We start from the raw sequence: 16,648 nt of genomic DNA, 5'->3' as shown, positions 1-16,648 counted from the left end.
CAGAAACCTCTTTCATCTTGCCTCCAACCTAATTCTTTCCCCTCCTACCCACTTCATTAACACAGTGCCTTTTGCTTGCTTTCAAAAGTCAAAATAATCTCCTTTCTAATTTGAATTTTAAGTAGGCACAACTTATTTCTTTCTCTTGTAGAATTTCTCATTATTATTCCTTACCTAGTTTGCAGCTTCCTATAAAAGACAGCATTCGGCATTCTTTGAGTGATGCTTGGAAATAATGAAAGTTAGTTCACTGTAACAGGCAACCACGGATGTCATGACAGTTCTCCTTTTCAAAAATAATGGGATTACATGATATGATTCTATTAAGACAACTTTCTGATTAGGTCATTTTCAACTACCACACAAAAAAAGAGTAAACATGTGAGGGGAGTGACATCTACATCTAACCACAAACTCCTGAGAAGCGCAAACCTTTACAAAGAGGGGTTTATTTGTTTAAAAAATACAACTTGTGTCTACAGTCACATATTTCATCACAATCTATGTTTGATCAAGACAATCAGCCCAACCTTTAACAAACCACTTACAGACCAACCAGTTACTGAGAGCTTACCGAAAGATTTAAAGACCAGAACAATGCCAGATGTGCGCTGAACTCGCAGAGACAACACACGATTCAAGCCATAAATTCAAACACAGCACATGTCTATATTTAATGAAGTCCTTTTCCCCCTGGTTTCCACTTAATTGGACAACTTGGCTTAATGCCAGACAGCTGTGTTCATCCTCTACTGGGCGCCTATGTAATTTTGTAAGAGGAGTTCATTCAACCTCTATACATGCAGTCTTCAATGAAGTAAACTCATCCATTCGATGTGTAGACTGGGTTTATCAAATATGCTGTGGTCAGAAACAGTGACTGGATATCTGGGGCTCAGATATGACATAACTTTAGTTCACCATTTCAAGACTTTAAAAAGAAATCACTTGAAAAGAATGCTTGAAAACAGAAGAGAGCAGAGGAGGTATATTGATTCCACTGGGCTGGACGATAGGGGCGCACAATTGTGTACGTAAGCTGTTGGACTACATTCACCAGCTCCAGGTCACTGATAAATAAGCATCACAGAGGCATGCGATTGCCTTCAATGCTGATTTTTACTGCCCGAGACGATTTAGTCATTTTCTTGATGTCTTGAAATCGACGCATTTGCTTGTCAAGACGATTCAATGTTTTCTTTACTGCTCCCTGTGAGGGACAAGTCAGAAAATTAGTAAATGTCTGTTCACTTTGCACAAGTACAGTATTTCCATGTATATACTGATGACCCCTCATCAAATTTTCTCCTTTAAGCTTAAACAACCTGAAATGTTTACAGTGTTACAACTAGAAATCTTCATTAAAAATTCTTCAATATCTGATCTTGGACCAAAAGAAATGTCTCAGAACAAGGCTTCACTGTGTTCTTAAAAGAACACAATTTCTTTTAGATTTTTGAAAATAACATTCCAACTGATGCAGAAAATTTTCAGTTATTTTACAGATCAAGTAGTGCATAAAAGCAGATGTAAGAATAAGAGAAAACTTCCCACTTGACTTAATAAGTAAACCATCAGGGTGCATCACAATGTTGTATACACCTTGCATATCACTATAACATACGATAATCTACAAGAGAAGAAATGTCAGATCAAAAATGCAGAGCCATTTTTTTGGAAAAAAGTCTGCAATCTAGTGCATATACTGACAGTTACTTCCATTGGTCCATTATTCTCTGGGGAAAGAAAACTTCCACTTACCATCTAATCCAAATCCAGGTTTACGCAATTTAAAATTGTGATTTTGATCCTTTTATTCATTTGGCGCCAACTGTCAATTTAAACAATTTATTCCCCTCATCATCTTATAAACCTCAAACAGATCACCACATCATCTACACTTCCCTAAAAGACTCAGATCCTTAGCTTACCTTGATAACTAAACCATAAATTAAAATTTGAACTCTCTTTCTCCAAGTCAGTGAGTGAATGCACCGCTCAGCATGGTATGGAACAATATAGAACAAGTAGTTTCTAAGTTCAAATCCAAATTTGTATCAAGCTTCCTGATCTCACCTGCTGGAAACAGCCCACCATGACAAAATTAATTCAACTGAGATGTCCTCTCCTCAAATAGTCACATTTCAACAGCATGCCAACACTCGCAAAATAATAGAGAATGATTGATGCTTGTGAAACGATATGATAAGTTTGAGTCAACAGCTTCAGGAAATAAACAACTCAAGCAGTGAGAGAAGTGGCATGAGTGACCTACATGAAGTGATTGTCTGAATTTTGAGGCAAAAAATTAAGATGCTCCAACCAGTGTGGTGTGACCAGCTGCATTAGGGCCAGAACTGGTGGCAGGATTTCAGAATGAGGACAGTAATGCACATAAAGTGGTGAGACATGGTTATGTGCATTAATCAATTTCACTTTTTGATTACAGCCTCAAACATTTCATTTATCTTGGACAGAAGTATCTCAATCACAACATGGTGCTTTAAATTATAACGTTGTTAATCATACTGGATTTCAGGATAACGAACAGCAGAATACCCTAAATGTCACCTTGGCTGCAGGATTAAAAGTCATCAATAGTGGGCTAAAGAAAAAAAATTTGCAGCTTACTTTACGTTATCCAGTGACTTTCATAAGGTTGTGCAGCGGTGCTTGTTGCCCTTGGTTAGGTCTGGGGTTTGTCAGCAAGAAGATTAGTTCGGCTATGTGTTACTACCGTGTTATTGCACCCGATGTTTATAATGGCAAGATTTCATTTGCATGAGGCCATCCATCATAAGCAGTGGGGACTACCCTCATGTGCATTTGAATCATTTAGTCATGGGCTCATAAGTAGTAAGTAATATTCACTTACTAAAGTGCCCAGACAATGACCATCACAACAAGGGAGAGTTAATCCACCTACCCTTGACATTCAACGATATTATCATTGCTGAGTCCCCTCACCATCAACGTGGCAGTGACTACTGATCAGAACTCAATTATATCAGCTAAACACCATGGCTGCAAGAGCAGATCATAGGCTGAGTATACTGTGGCAAGTGACTTATATGACAGTCCAAAGCCTTTCCACTGTCAATGAGATACAAGTCCGGAGCAAGATGGAATACTGCCGACTTGCCTGGATGAGTGCCGCTCCAAAAACTCCCAAGAAGCTCAAGACCATTAAGGACAAAGCAGCCCACTTGAAAAGTACCTCATCAACCAACCAAAACATTTATTCCCTCCACCATGGGTGCACAGTGGCCGCAGTGTGCACCATCTAAAAAGTGCTCTGCAATTACTCACCTAGGCTACTCTGACAGCACCTCCCAAACCCACAACCTCTATTACCAAAACAGACATGGGCAGCAGGTGCAGGGAAATACCATCACCTGCAGTTTCCCTTCCAAGTCATACACCATTCCAAGCTGGAATGTTGCTGATCCTGCATTGTCCCCTGGTTCAAATCTGGAACTCCGTCCCCAACAGAACAGGAAGGATTGCAGCAATTCAAGAGGTAGCTCTAAACCACCTTCTCTGGGGAAAGGATAGACAATAAATGCTGGCTCTGCCAGTAACACCCAGATCCCAAAAATAGACATTTCATAAAAAACAGCCCATTAAGTAGCCACCTCTATATATTTGGTGACTTCATAACTCAGCTATTGTTATTTATTCTATACAAAGGAAACTCCTATTTCCATTTGGTAAGAAAGTTTAGTTCTCCCCTCACACTAGGATTTTCTACAACAGCACTCAGTTTGTAGTTCTATACTGTTCAAAATTTGAATCCTGCTCCTACAGCCTGGCAGGGTTTTATTCAGATGCAAGCCAGGTGTGTACAAGATCCAGGAAGCAGCCCAACACCTGCCAGGGAATCAGAGTCTGACTTGTTATTTCTAACCTCTTCCCAAGATTCTCCTCTCCTTTTTACAAATGCAGCCGAGCTTTTGCAGCTCTGAACTCACAACACAGGACAAAATCTGTTTTAAAGACAAACAATTACTTTTGAATGAATTTCAGAAATAGAGATGTCTTTTGTAAATTTTGTTCTAATTGTTTATCTTCCCTGTGTCCCCTCATATTGAAGCTAATCAGATAAAGAAGAATTTGCATCTGCAATGAGGAAGAATCCAGTAAAGGTTTACATAAAATGTAATTTTGTTGAGAAGTTGATGAATTGCTTCTACCAGGTGAAAACTGAGGAATAAGGTAGACTTGATTATCACTAGTAGAATGTAGTCCTTCTAACTAATTGGATGTGTGTGCAATTTTATTGAGACAAAGAATATAATAATTTTGTAAAAGATTTAGACAAGAGTGGGGAAAAAAAACATTTATATAGCACATGATTATGAGGATGCCACAAAGCAAGAGGCAAGTAACAAGTTACTGTGAAAATAGCAAGAAGTCATGAACAGAAATAAGATAAACCACCAGTAATGTAGAAAAGAAATCATTCACATCTTTTACATCTCGAAGAGTGGAAGATATAGGACCTCAGGAAGGCTCCTTAGGAAGACAGCACCCTCAACAATGCACTGAGGCCAAAACAAAATATTGCAAGTGCTGGAAATCTGAAATAAAAGCAGAAAATGCTGGAAATACTCAGCTGGTCAGGCAGCATCTGTGGAAAACCCATGTCAATATTCAGATTCCTGAAATAAAATGCTATCCCATATCTTGCAGACAAACAAGATATTCTGCAAAGTAATCACCCAACTTGTGTTTGGTTTCCTCAATGCAGCACTGAATATAGAACACTAAATTGGTTGTGGTACAAGTGAATTAGTGTTTCACATGAAAAGTATTTTTGGAGCCCTGGATGGTGGAAAAGGAGAAGGTAAAAAGGTAAGTGTTGCAAATCCTGCAACTGTACAAGAATGACCTTGAGAAGGGAGTTTACCTCCTTGGTCAAAATCTCTTTCATCTCCACCAATATTAATTGTGTCTTATAAGAGATTGAAGACAAGATATTTCAATCCCAACTTGAAAAAAGGAAGAATATAAAAAGATGTGAGAAAATGGTGTAAAGTAAACTGCTTCAACAGATACAATGGGATAAGTGATTTTACAGTTCCAAGAAATTCCTTTCTACTTTAAATGAAGAGTTAAACTGATGGACATGCTAGATCCTACAGCACTGAACAAAGCTCTCCCCAGTATCCATAACCAAACTCTACCATCATCACAAAAGACTAGGAGCCAGATTGTCTGACCTGACTTTGCTCACAATGCAATTGCAGCACATGACACTCAGGAATCACCAACCAAGTTCAGCACTCACTAAATCATCAACATGCTGGGGAAGCCAAATGACCATCTCTGGCACATTATGATCACGTACCTCCCTTTGTTTCACAGGTACTGACATGGGAATCAATGATGTATTACTGTTTCTTGGCCATATCTATTTGGGATGGGGAGTGCCTCATACCCACCCCCATATATAAAAAAGGAACAGCAGAGAAACATCACCAGCGTTTCTGTCAATCACCTGAGGCCAAGAGGGAATTTTAAAACTGTATCAGCTTCTATTTTCAATCAATTGCCCAAAATGTCTTATTGTCTTGTATTCTGGGCAAATCAAACAGGCACACACAACATTTAAAAATTTCATTTCCCTCCATCCTTCTCTGGAGTCACAAACCAAGCTGCGAATGGCCAGGGCTCATTCAGTCAGAAGCCTCCCACTGTGCAGCAGTCCAGTGGCTCAAGAGTCCTGGTGGAACTGGACTTCCACATCTCGGGTACCTGCTGACATAAAGGCCTGGATGTTCTTGCTGGAACTTCCATTTGGCAGGTACATTATGACACAAAGGCCTGGAGATTCAAGCTCCCAGAAGCAGAGTCAGAGACCAGACTCTCCAACGCTTGTGAAATGGCAAGCTTGAACCAAATAACATCACAGACACATTGGCAACTTGGATAGTTTTATATCCAAACTGCTAGAGATACATTTGGCATTGTCAGACAATAATTACAAAACAGTAAGACCTATGGATATATGTAACACATCACCAGAACACCCAGTACCCTTCACTGACAACATTTATTATTTATATGCTCAGCCTGTGGTTGGTCACATTACCCACCAAAACAAAATATATTCCATGGTTAGTTCTGAAAGAAGATGAGTCCTATTCTGTATCCAACCCCAGCAGACAAGTACTGAACAAAAAGTTGATCAAGTTACCTATTCCTACCGAGTCCTTCTCAATTTGACTTCAGGTTTCAGTGGGTAGCAAATCAGAATCGTCACTTCTACCTTCATTCATGTTAAGTCCAGAAAAGAACTTACCATTGATTCATTTGGTACGGTTGAGATATAAAAATAAGATCTAAGTCAGTAGTGGATTAACACTCACTGTCATCGCTGGAAGATTTTGTCTTTGGGAATTTACACTTTTTTTAAAAAAAATGATAGTCATATCACCAACCCAACTCAAATCTTCCTTACCCTGCTTGCCTCTATTTCTACATTCCACTTTGGTCTAACAACATAATCCCGGTTTGATGGCAATGGTACTCTAGCTCTTGCGCAGAATCCAGGATCACCAGGTCGAAGTGCTCTAAATTTGAAAGATGCAAATGATAGGTTAGTTGAGGATTTGTGAAGATCTGAGTAGTTGATAGTGATTTACACTGAATTTTTAAAAATATTTTTAATCCACACTCATTCTCCTTCCTAATTTCAGTTATTTAAAAAGCAGCAACAGTATCGGCAATGATGGGTACGTGACAGCTCCAAATTTTGGTTTTCTGCATAATGACTTAAGGTGCAATAATTGCTTTCCTCCAATTTTCCCCCTTCTTCAATCTGTTCATCACTTACTTCTCCTCTCCTGTCAACACCTTCTCCAGATCTCTGCGAGGGGTCTGTCCACCAGAACTACAAAAGAACAAAATCAGTTATTTAATTCCTTTCACAGCATACAAAGGTATTCAGAGGCAGGACATAGATACATGCACTGCATTCAGGGAAACCAACATAAATTAGAAGTCTCTTTATGGAATGGATTTCAGAATTGCTACAACAGCTGAATTATGTACCAGAAGTTATACCACAGCAAAGCTAATATTTGGGATAATATATTATCCAGACAGTTCCCAGGGACTAGAGTTGAAAGTTTGTAGAAAATGATGATGCTAGTAAAGGAACAGAAGTATATGCTTGCATTCCCATTCCCAAAACTTGTTGTTTTCTCCAGCATTAATCCTCCTCTTACAGTGACCCCATTCCAGTTGGTAGATCTGCACATAGAATATCCTACTTGATATATATGATGTCTTTCATCACCCTTACAAAACACATTTCTTTCACCTAGATAAAACAAAACCATAAATATAGTGCAACTCCAGACTGAGTTTTTAGCTAACTGGGAAATTGAAAGTAATACGAATGAAGTTCAGCAAAATGCAAGTTTGTTCTCTCATGATGCTTATGGCATTCATAGGATGTTCTCAAGAGCTTTGCATCAATTCATCATTTTGTTAGTGAGCAACTGCAGTCAGTAATTAATACAAAGCAAATTAAAACTGTCATGGCAATGTTTGTTGAATGAACAAGCCAGCCAATATACAGGGAGAAACCACTAAACTTATTTGAATAAATGCTTTTACAAGTGGATTCCATCTGCGCCATGCTGACATAATCAGTCTTGAACGAATGACCTTCTAACAACAGATCTATATACATTTACAGTAAATTCTACCCAAAAAATAGATCATAGCTGAAAAGAAGGATGGGAAAAGAGGCTGTGACTGAGAAGTTAAGTCATGAAATGTCAAGCAATGTAAACTGAAGGCCAGACAATACAACTGCTTGCAGCAACTGATATAGGCTATGTTCATAGAAAGCAGGTGATAGAGTCACAGAGTTATACAGCATGGACACAGGCCCTTCAGCCCAACTGGTCCATGCTGACCAAGATGCCCCATCCAAGCTAGTCCCATTTGTCCGTGTTTGGCCCATATCCTTCTAAACCTTTCCTATCCACGTACCTGTTGAACTGTCTTATAAAAGTTGTTATTATATCTGCCTCAATCACTTCTTCTGGCAGCTCATTCCGCATACACATCACTAAGTTAAAAAAAAGTTGCCCTTCAAGTTCTTATCAAATCTTTCCCCTTTCACCTTAAACCTATGCCCACTAGTTGATTCCCCAACCTTGGGAAAAAGACTGAGCGCATGGACCCTATTTATGCCCCTCATGATTTTATACACCTCTATAAGGTCACCCCTCAGTCTCCTACACTCCAAGGAAAGCAGTCCTAGCCTGTCCAACCTCTCCCTTTAACTCAGTCCCTCAAGTCCTGGAAACATCCTTGCAAATCTTTCCTGCACTCTTTCCAGTTTAATAACATCTTTCCTCTAGTAGGGTGGCCAAAACTGAACACAATACTCCAAGTGTGGCCTCACCAACATCTTGTACAACTGCTCCATGCCCTGATTGATGAAGGCCAGCATACCAAAAGCCTTCTTCACCACCCTCTATACCTGTGGCTCCACTTTCAGGGAACAATGTACCTGAACTCCAATGTCCCTCTGTTCTACAACACTCCCCAGGGCCCTAGGTGATAAAACAGAGCATTTTACAACAAAATTGTTGACAACTGATGTGAAGGCATGGAGACACGAAAGAGACTGCAGATGCTGGAAATCTGGAGCAATGCACACAAAATGCTGGAGGAACTCAGCAGGTCAGGCAGCATCTATGCAGGGAAATGAACAGTCAACGTTTCGGGCTGAGACACTTCATCAGGACTAGAAAGGGAGAGGGTAGAAGCCAGAATAAAAGGATAATGGGAGGGGTAAGGACACAAGCTGGCAGATGACAGGAGAGCCCAGGTGAGGTGGGGGAGGGGTGGAAAGGGAATGATGTGAGAAGCTGGGAGGTGATAGGTAGAAGCAGCAAAGGGCTGAAGAAGAAGGACTCTGATAGGAGAGAACAGTAGACCATGGAGTAAAGGGAAGGAGGTGAGCAGGTCGTGAGGATGGGGGAAGGGAAAGAGAGGGGTCACAAAAATGAGGGAAAACAAAAGGTTGGGGGGGAAGGAAGGAAAACAGAGGGGAGAGGTTACCAGAAGTTAGAGAGATCGATGTTAATACCATCAGGTTGAAGACTACCAAGACGGAATATGGTGTTGTTCCTCCAACCTATGTCTGGCCTCAACGTGGCAGCAGAGGAGGCTGTGGACAGACACGTCAGTGTGGGAATGGGAAGTGGAATTAAAATTGCTGGCCATTAGGAGATCCTGGCTGTTGCAGTGGATGGAGCAAAGGTGCTTGATGAAGCAATCCCCCAATCTGTGTCGGGTTTCATTGATGTAGAGGAGGCCGCACCGGATGCAATGACACCGATGATTCACAAGTGAAGCTCTGCCTCACCTGGAAGGACTGTTCAGGGCCCTGAATGGTGGTGAGAGTGGAGGTGTAGAGGCAGCTGTAACACCTTGCATAGTTGCAGGGATAAGTGCATGGAGGTTGATCGGTGGGGAGGGACGAGTGGACAAGGGAGTCGCAGAGAGAGTGATCCCTGTGGAAAGCGGAGAGACGAAGATGTGTCTGGTGGTGGCATCCTGTTAGAGATGGCGGAAGTTGCAGAGAATGATGTGTTAGATGCAGAGGCTCATAGGGTGGCAGGTGAGGACAAGGGGAACCCTATCCCTGTTATGTCGGTGGAGGGGGCAGGGCAGACATGCAGGAAATGGCGGAGGTGCGGGTGAGGGCTGCATTGATAGTAGTGGAGGGGAAACCCTGTTTTCTGAAAAAAAAGAGGATATCTCGGATGTCCTGGAGTGGAAAGCCTCATCATGAGAACAGGTGCGGTGAAGGCAGAGGAACTGAGAGAAGGGAATAGCATCCTTGCAAGTGACAGGGTGGGAAGAGGTGTGGTCGAGGTAACTGTGGGAGTCAGTGGGTTTGTAAAAGATGTTGGTGGATAATCTGTCTCTAGAGATGGAGACAGAGAAATCAAGAAAGGGGAGAGAGGTGTCGGAGAAGGACCAAGTGAATTTGACGGTGGGGTGGAAGTTGGAGGCGAAGTTGATGAAATTGATGAGCTCCGCATGGGGGCAGTAAGCGGCCCCAATGCAATCGTCAATGTAGCGGAAAAAGAGCTAGGGAGCATTACCGGTGTAGGCTTGGAACAGGGACTGCTCCACGTAGCCAACGAAAATACAGGCATAGCTGGGACCCATGCACGTGCCCATGGCTACATCTTTGGTCTGGAGAAAGTGGGAGGAGCTGAAAGGGAGGTTGTGGAGGGCGAGTACCAGTTCTGCCAGATGGAGGGTGGTGGTGGTGGAGGCTACTGTCCTCTCCTATCAGATTCCTCCTTCTTCAGCCCTTTGCCTCTTCTACCTATTACCTCCCAGCTTCTCACATCAATCCTTTTTACCCCCTTCCCCCACCTAACTACCTTCCTCCTCTCACCTGGACTCACCTATCACCCGCCAGCTCATGCTCCTCCCCCTCCCCTTTTATTCTGGCTTCTGCCCTGTTCCTTTCCAGTCCTGATGAAGGGCCTCGGCCTGAAAGGTCAGCTGTTCATTTCCCTCCATAGATGCTGCCTGACCTGCTGAGTTCCTCCAGCACTTTGTGTGTGGTGATGTGAAAGGCATGATCAGATTTATCTGATATCAAAGGCAAAAGCACAAATTTCCCTATTATTTAGTCTAAAGTTTAGATTAAATTAGCAGTAAATAGCTTTTTTTTGGTTGTGAAATAAAAGCCACCCAAGGCTTTCCAAGAGGAATGAATGCTGCTACTAACTACTGCATTAAGCAGCCATGAAAAAAATTCAAAGACAGCTAAAGTGTTCATAAACTTGTACAATTACCCTTCACTGATGTCTGCCCATCTGACCAGATGGTTAATGTATTATGAATGTGAAGCAAAAAGAGGAAATTATTTCAACATGACAGGAGTCAATCTCCTGCTAAACCAAAGTCACGAAGTTATGAAGTGTCCTTAAAAGCAGTGGATGACACATTTGCTGTTTCATTCCCATATTTAATTGACTTAATAGATTGAACTGCTCTAATTTTCCATTTAAAACCACTGGATAAAATTGAATAGTAGAATAAATATGTTTTACCACTGTACAAATTGCAAGAATGGCTCTTTTTATAAATAAAACATGGTTCCCCAGACCAGTAATGTTGCATCTTATTATAGAGCCTTGAATGAAGGGACATCATAACAAAATTATGGAGCCAATGTGTTCTATAGCCAGGCCAATTTCATAGTACAGTCAGTTTCAAAGTGCCCTGTAGTCAGGCTGACTTTGGGACAAGAATTAGATTGATTTATTGGTTTATTATTATCACATGTACCGAGATACAGTGAAAAGCTTTTGTTCAGTTACAGATAGAGAGGCTATACCATAACAATATACAAAAGCTTTTCCCAAGGATTCAACCACAGGCAGTAAAAGGGGAACCTGGAATTGTTCAGAACAGTTCAAATATCTTTTAATCGATTATTTGAGAAACTTTGAATACTCTTTCTTAAATAGCAATAAATGCATAAAATTTTAAAATGACAAAAATAAAGAGTAATAAAATCACTAAATTGGAAACCTGGGGTAGCGTCCTTGATCATTGGAGAAGGCATCAGCTTCATTGTCATCACTGTCTTCATACCTAGAGTCTCTTTATAAATGAAATGAATGAGGCAGCATTTAGGGGACAGGGTGGGTAGTCACATTGGAGAAAAAGATCAGATTGCAAATGGCAAGGAAATTCCACAACATGGATATTCACATAGAGCGATGAAAATAACGTAAGGCAGAGTGGAGAAAGACCAACCTGAAATAGATAATCAGGTGATGGAAAGAGTTCAAGAATTAATACAAACTCAAAACTAGACAGGATGTGTTTGGTGAAATGACATGGAGTGGGGAGTGATGTGTGCCATTATGCATTCCTTATCACTCTTCCAGTAGAGCAGGGCTGTTCTATTCATTTCATCTGGGGTTTGGATGTAATAGCAAGCTGGTCTTCCTATTTTAACCACCATATTGGTGGTCTTTCCCAGAATAAAATTAGAAGAAATTTGGTTCTTAAAAACACAAGCCCTCATGATTACTCTTGACACAGATGCTCACACACTGCCCAGTGATGTAGAAAAGTACCAAGTGATCACCAATCACAAATTCCCAACACCAGTACCTTGTGCAGCAAACTTCCTTTAAAATGTTGTGAAGGTGCTTTAGACCCAACAGTGGACATTCAAATTAAAAATAAATACATAAAACATTTTGCAAGTATAAAGAAATGAAAAAGTCATCAAAGGAACCACCCAGACACCAGCATTTCAACTGAAAATATAACTGCTGTAGTGGTGACTTTTACCTACCAACGTGAAATCTGGCAAAGTGTTACATCCTCCTGCAGTAGAACTTTTCACAGTGTTATACCAGGAAACATGGGTTACATATAGAGGGTAAATCCTTCTCCATTCTTTAAGATATTCAATTTCCTCATACTAATAGGATTGCTGACATAGAGGAGGCAGTGGAAGATAAAAAAGGCACTGTGCCTTTATTGGGAGTAGGGAGACTCAAGCAGAAAACTTTTCCCTTCACCCATAATGGCGTCAGACATAATGCTGTTTTTACGAAATTTGTCATCTTGACAGTCTGATGAAAGGGTGATGAATATGACAATAGTATGTCACAGAATAAAGTTGTTACATAGCAGAATGGGAAGGCCAAAACAGAAAAATCTTTTGATGAGACATTGTTGAGGATAATTTTACTCCATTTTGTCAGCATTTCCTATTTTTATGTAGATCCTGAATATTTGAGAAGCTTAACATACAATAAATCAAGATCTATTACAATTAACCACACTGTAACCTTACGTCAGTCTAAACAATGGTAGCAGTTACCCCCAGCTCAGTCTGCGAATCCATATAAGATCCTGAAAGTTGATATTTTATCAATCTAGCCTGGAAACATAAACCCTCATTGGACCCTATTACACCAAGTGCACCGGACAAAACATCACCTTGAATACTATGCTCTAATAAACTTTATGCTCCTGTTGTGATTGGTACACCAGAGCACAGAAGTGAATTAAAGTTATCCACTGATATGTAATGCATACATTATTTTAAAAGGTACATCAACTAGTAGATGAATCAACTTGAGGTCAAGTAATACTTAACAAGGCGAATTGTTTCTGAAAACGTGCAAGTTAGTCTAGATCATCAAGCTTTCAACTTTCATTTCTATTTCAGACAACGCCCATTCTCTTTAAATCTGCTGAATTCACCAATCCTGTTACGTACATGTACCTGTGCAAGGGTAAATCTCGGAGAGTTCAGAGGTTGGATGTGCAGGTAAAATACTGTTCACACATTGACCCTAATCTCCTCCCCACTGTCAATTCACCAACTGTAATCAATTTTTCCAGTGTAACAATGGAATTTTGACACCAAAGTCACTTTTGGATGAATTAAACATTTTCTGGAGTGACTTCAGAGGAAGAAAAAAATTCATTTCTCAACTCTTCACAAGGAAACTATAAGACAGGTGTATGGTACATCCTCTAGTAGTAGATATTTAAATTATAATTCATGGTCAAGTACCTGCTCAGACGCCGCCGCATTGGCATCTGGTCAAGGTCTCTTTGCTCTCGTTCCTCCCGTGTCATCCCTTTATAATTTGATGTCAGGCCAAAAATGGGTCTTGACCACTCATCTGGTAGAAAAGTGAACAATTGTACAATTAGAAAGCCAGAAAATTAAGAGCTCTACGCTCAGTTTTCAATAATCCTCAAAGTGATGCCTGCTGGAAAAAAGTACAGTGGCGCAGAGCAAGAACACTTTGTGACTCAGTGTTAAGTCAGCCTGCTGATGCTGCCAAACTCAGCAGTCAGATCTTTGAACTGATTACAGGGAAAAACGAGCATGGGAACTGAGCAGCGGTGGGAACAAAACCTCAGCAAAATACTAAACATTTTCAGTGGGGGTTGAAAATAATCCTTCTTGCAAATAATGTATGGGCTTCAACACTGGCAAAAGCATTAAGGGGTACCAAGATTTTGAATCCTACATCTGTTTTATACCACTGAATATACAACCTTGACTGAACCCAAGATGCAATTCTATCACTCAATTATATACATGCAGAGTCAATGCCTTCAAATAAGCCTTTCTGGATTACACACAAATGGATTCCTCTGATCTCTGCACAACAACACTGAGATACCAGAATAAGAAGGGTCCTTTGGATGAATAACCATCCAGACTCTTCTTTGAAGAACAGTAATGGAAGTTTACCAGCTCATGTATTATATCCCAACAAATGTCATAAACAAAATAAAAGAAAACCAAGAATGTAAGAATTAAGGTAAACATACTGATGAGCTTTCCAGCGAGTTCTTTGTTGCTTCTATTTTCCTTCGGATGCTTATACAAGTACATCACACAACGTCCAATCCCACTGTGTTTCAGAGTCTCCTGACTCACACTGGGCAACTGTAAGCAAAACACAGTCAATTACTTTCAATGATGCTAAGGCAAGTTAAGCAGATAACTCCATTGAATTAAACCACAGAGTACTGTATTCAGTACTAGTCACCACAGCACTAGAAAAGGTACAAGGATGATCCATGAGGATGTTGCCAAGGCTCGGGAAGTTATGAGGAAAGATTAACAAGCTGTGATTACTTTCTTAACGATAGAGCAGACTGAGGTACTGAGGCATGCAGCACACATGAACCTACAACCCTGTAAGTTTCAGTGTTTTCAGAGAGGAATGGATGAGAGAAAATTTTCATGCATCCACCTCTCCATTTTTACATGTACATAGAGATGCAATTAGCACAATAATTTCACAGTACCAATCTCTGAAGAAAGTAGTGAAGACATGGTCTACCTGATGATTTTGTAAAATGCTTGGGCAAATATATACAGGCATTTTGAGGCCATCCTTTCCTTCTTGCCCTGTAGGTACCGATTCTTGCTCTGTGTGGCAGCTCACCCAAATGCCAATTCATCTGTCAGCCCAGTAAGGCCAGTGTAATATTGATATATCTGAATAGATATGCATCTGAAGAAGGGTTATTGGATTCCCTTACATACAAGGAGAATTGAGACTTACCACACACCAGACAAAATTTTTTCTGTAAGTTTGGGTAATTAAAGCAAAAATATAAATGAGCAGGGTTTTCATTTGAAAGAATGCGATCTGTGATGAAAGCTATCTTGATAAAACTCCTTCAACTGTAGCTTTGGAAGAGCAAAGGGATGAAATTTTCAATGGGAGGAAGGATTATGAGTGGAGGAGAAAAAAATGTTCAAAAATAAGTTAAAATGTTGAATTACAGATCTTAAAACAAGCCATTACAATCCTATGCTCATACCATAGGGGTAGGCACTCTTGCTTACCTCCTGTAGTATCTTTAGCAACTCCTCACGGATCTTGAGATGTGGCAAACTCTTGTCTGGCAATGGGGTGAGCCATTCCTTTATAGCAGACATCACCCCACTATCAATAAAAGTGTCCTTCAAATCCTGTCTGCAAGAATCAATAGGAAAGTCAGCATCAGCAAAAAGAAACAAGACAATTTAGTCATGATTATTCTCAAATATTTCTCTCCAACCAGAAACTAGTTACTGGAGTTCTTCCAGGTTGAGAGCTTTTCATAATTCTTTAAACTGCTGCTGTTTCAGTAACCTCTTATTCTGCATAACTTAGCTCCAACAATCTTTTTGTCTTTTCTCTGCTCATCCCCCTAGAGTGATGCATGCAAGTTTAGCTTTTTATTGGTATCTTCTGTATCCCACATGATTATTAGAAAACACTTAATAACCTGAAATTCTAATTGTTCCAGTGACCTGGGCTCAATCCTGACCTTGGGTGCTGGCTGTGTAAAGTTTACATATTCTTCCTATGTCTGAGTGGGTTTTCCTGGATGCCTGTGTCTTCTCCCACATGCCAAATACAGGCTGGCTGCTAGGTTAATTGGCTCATCTAAAGTTCCCTTGTTAAAGCTGGGTGGCAGAAGAATTGATGGGGAAAAGAGGAGTTGCCTGGGGTGCAAGAGGGAAAATGGCATTGGAGCAGTTAGGTTCTCTATGATCAGCATGAACCTGGTGCGCTGAAGAGCTTGTTTCCTGCTGTATGAATCTATATTACAATTATCATACGATCAAGTGTTCCAGATCACCATCTCAGAGCAACGTTTAAAAGATGTTCCTTAAAAGATTTTTAAAACATTTTCTTCATGTCAAAATGCAATTTAGATTGGCTAATCTAAATTTCTAAATTGGCTTATCAGGATTTCACAGCTTTCAGAAAATACGAGCATGTTGGGCACATGATCTTTTATAGTTCCTAAAAGGAGATCTGTGACTTTGGAAAACTTAACTTTAATAAATTAAGGTAAACTGCAGTAGATATGATGAAAGATGTAGTCAAAGTATTAATTCCAATCTGCTTTGGTTATAAAATAATATCTTCAATGCCATGGATTGCCCTAACATTAAGAACGTAGTAGAATACAAGTCACTGGTGAGAAGCATCTCATCTCAAAATGCTTTTCTCTGCTTTTCCTGAAAATGGTAACACTCTTCTCAAGTTCAGCTCTGTATTCTTCAGTTTCACTCTGACCACTCAACTAAGCTACC

General features: G+C 40.3%; 1 protein-coding gene across 1 annotated transcript in view; it reads right to left on the bottom strand.

The window, feature by feature from the left end:
* Window positions 1-429: 429 nt before the first annotated feature.
* LOC127572017 (protein IWS1 homolog) overlaps window positions 430-16,648 on the bottom strand; it is a 43,259-nt gene continuing 27,040 nt past the window's right edge. The window contains exons 10-15 of the mRNA XM_052018817.1: window positions 15,407-15,536; window positions 14,377-14,494; window positions 13,604-13,715; window positions 6,839-6,895; window positions 6,464-6,575; window positions 430-1,210 (exon numbers count right to left, since the gene is read on the bottom strand). Of these exons, the coding sequence (XP_051874777.1) occupies window positions 1,085-1,210; window positions 6,464-6,575; window positions 6,839-6,895; window positions 13,604-13,715; window positions 14,377-14,494; window positions 15,407-15,536 (655 nt within the window). The 3' untranslated portion in view covers window positions 430-1,084. The remainder of the gene's footprint in view (window positions 1,211-6,463; window positions 6,576-6,838; window positions 6,896-13,603; window positions 13,716-14,376; window positions 14,495-15,406; window positions 15,537-16,648) is intronic.

Source organism: Pristis pectinata, chromosome 6 (genome assembly GCF_009764475.1).
Source record: "Pristis pectinata isolate sPriPec2 chromosome 6, sPriPec2.1.pri, whole genome shotgun sequence".
Classification (NCBI taxonomy): Eukaryota; Metazoa; Chordata; class Chondrichthyes; order Rhinopristiformes; family Pristidae; genus Pristis; species Pristis pectinata.
This window is presented reverse-complemented; position numbering and strand designations above follow the sequence as displayed.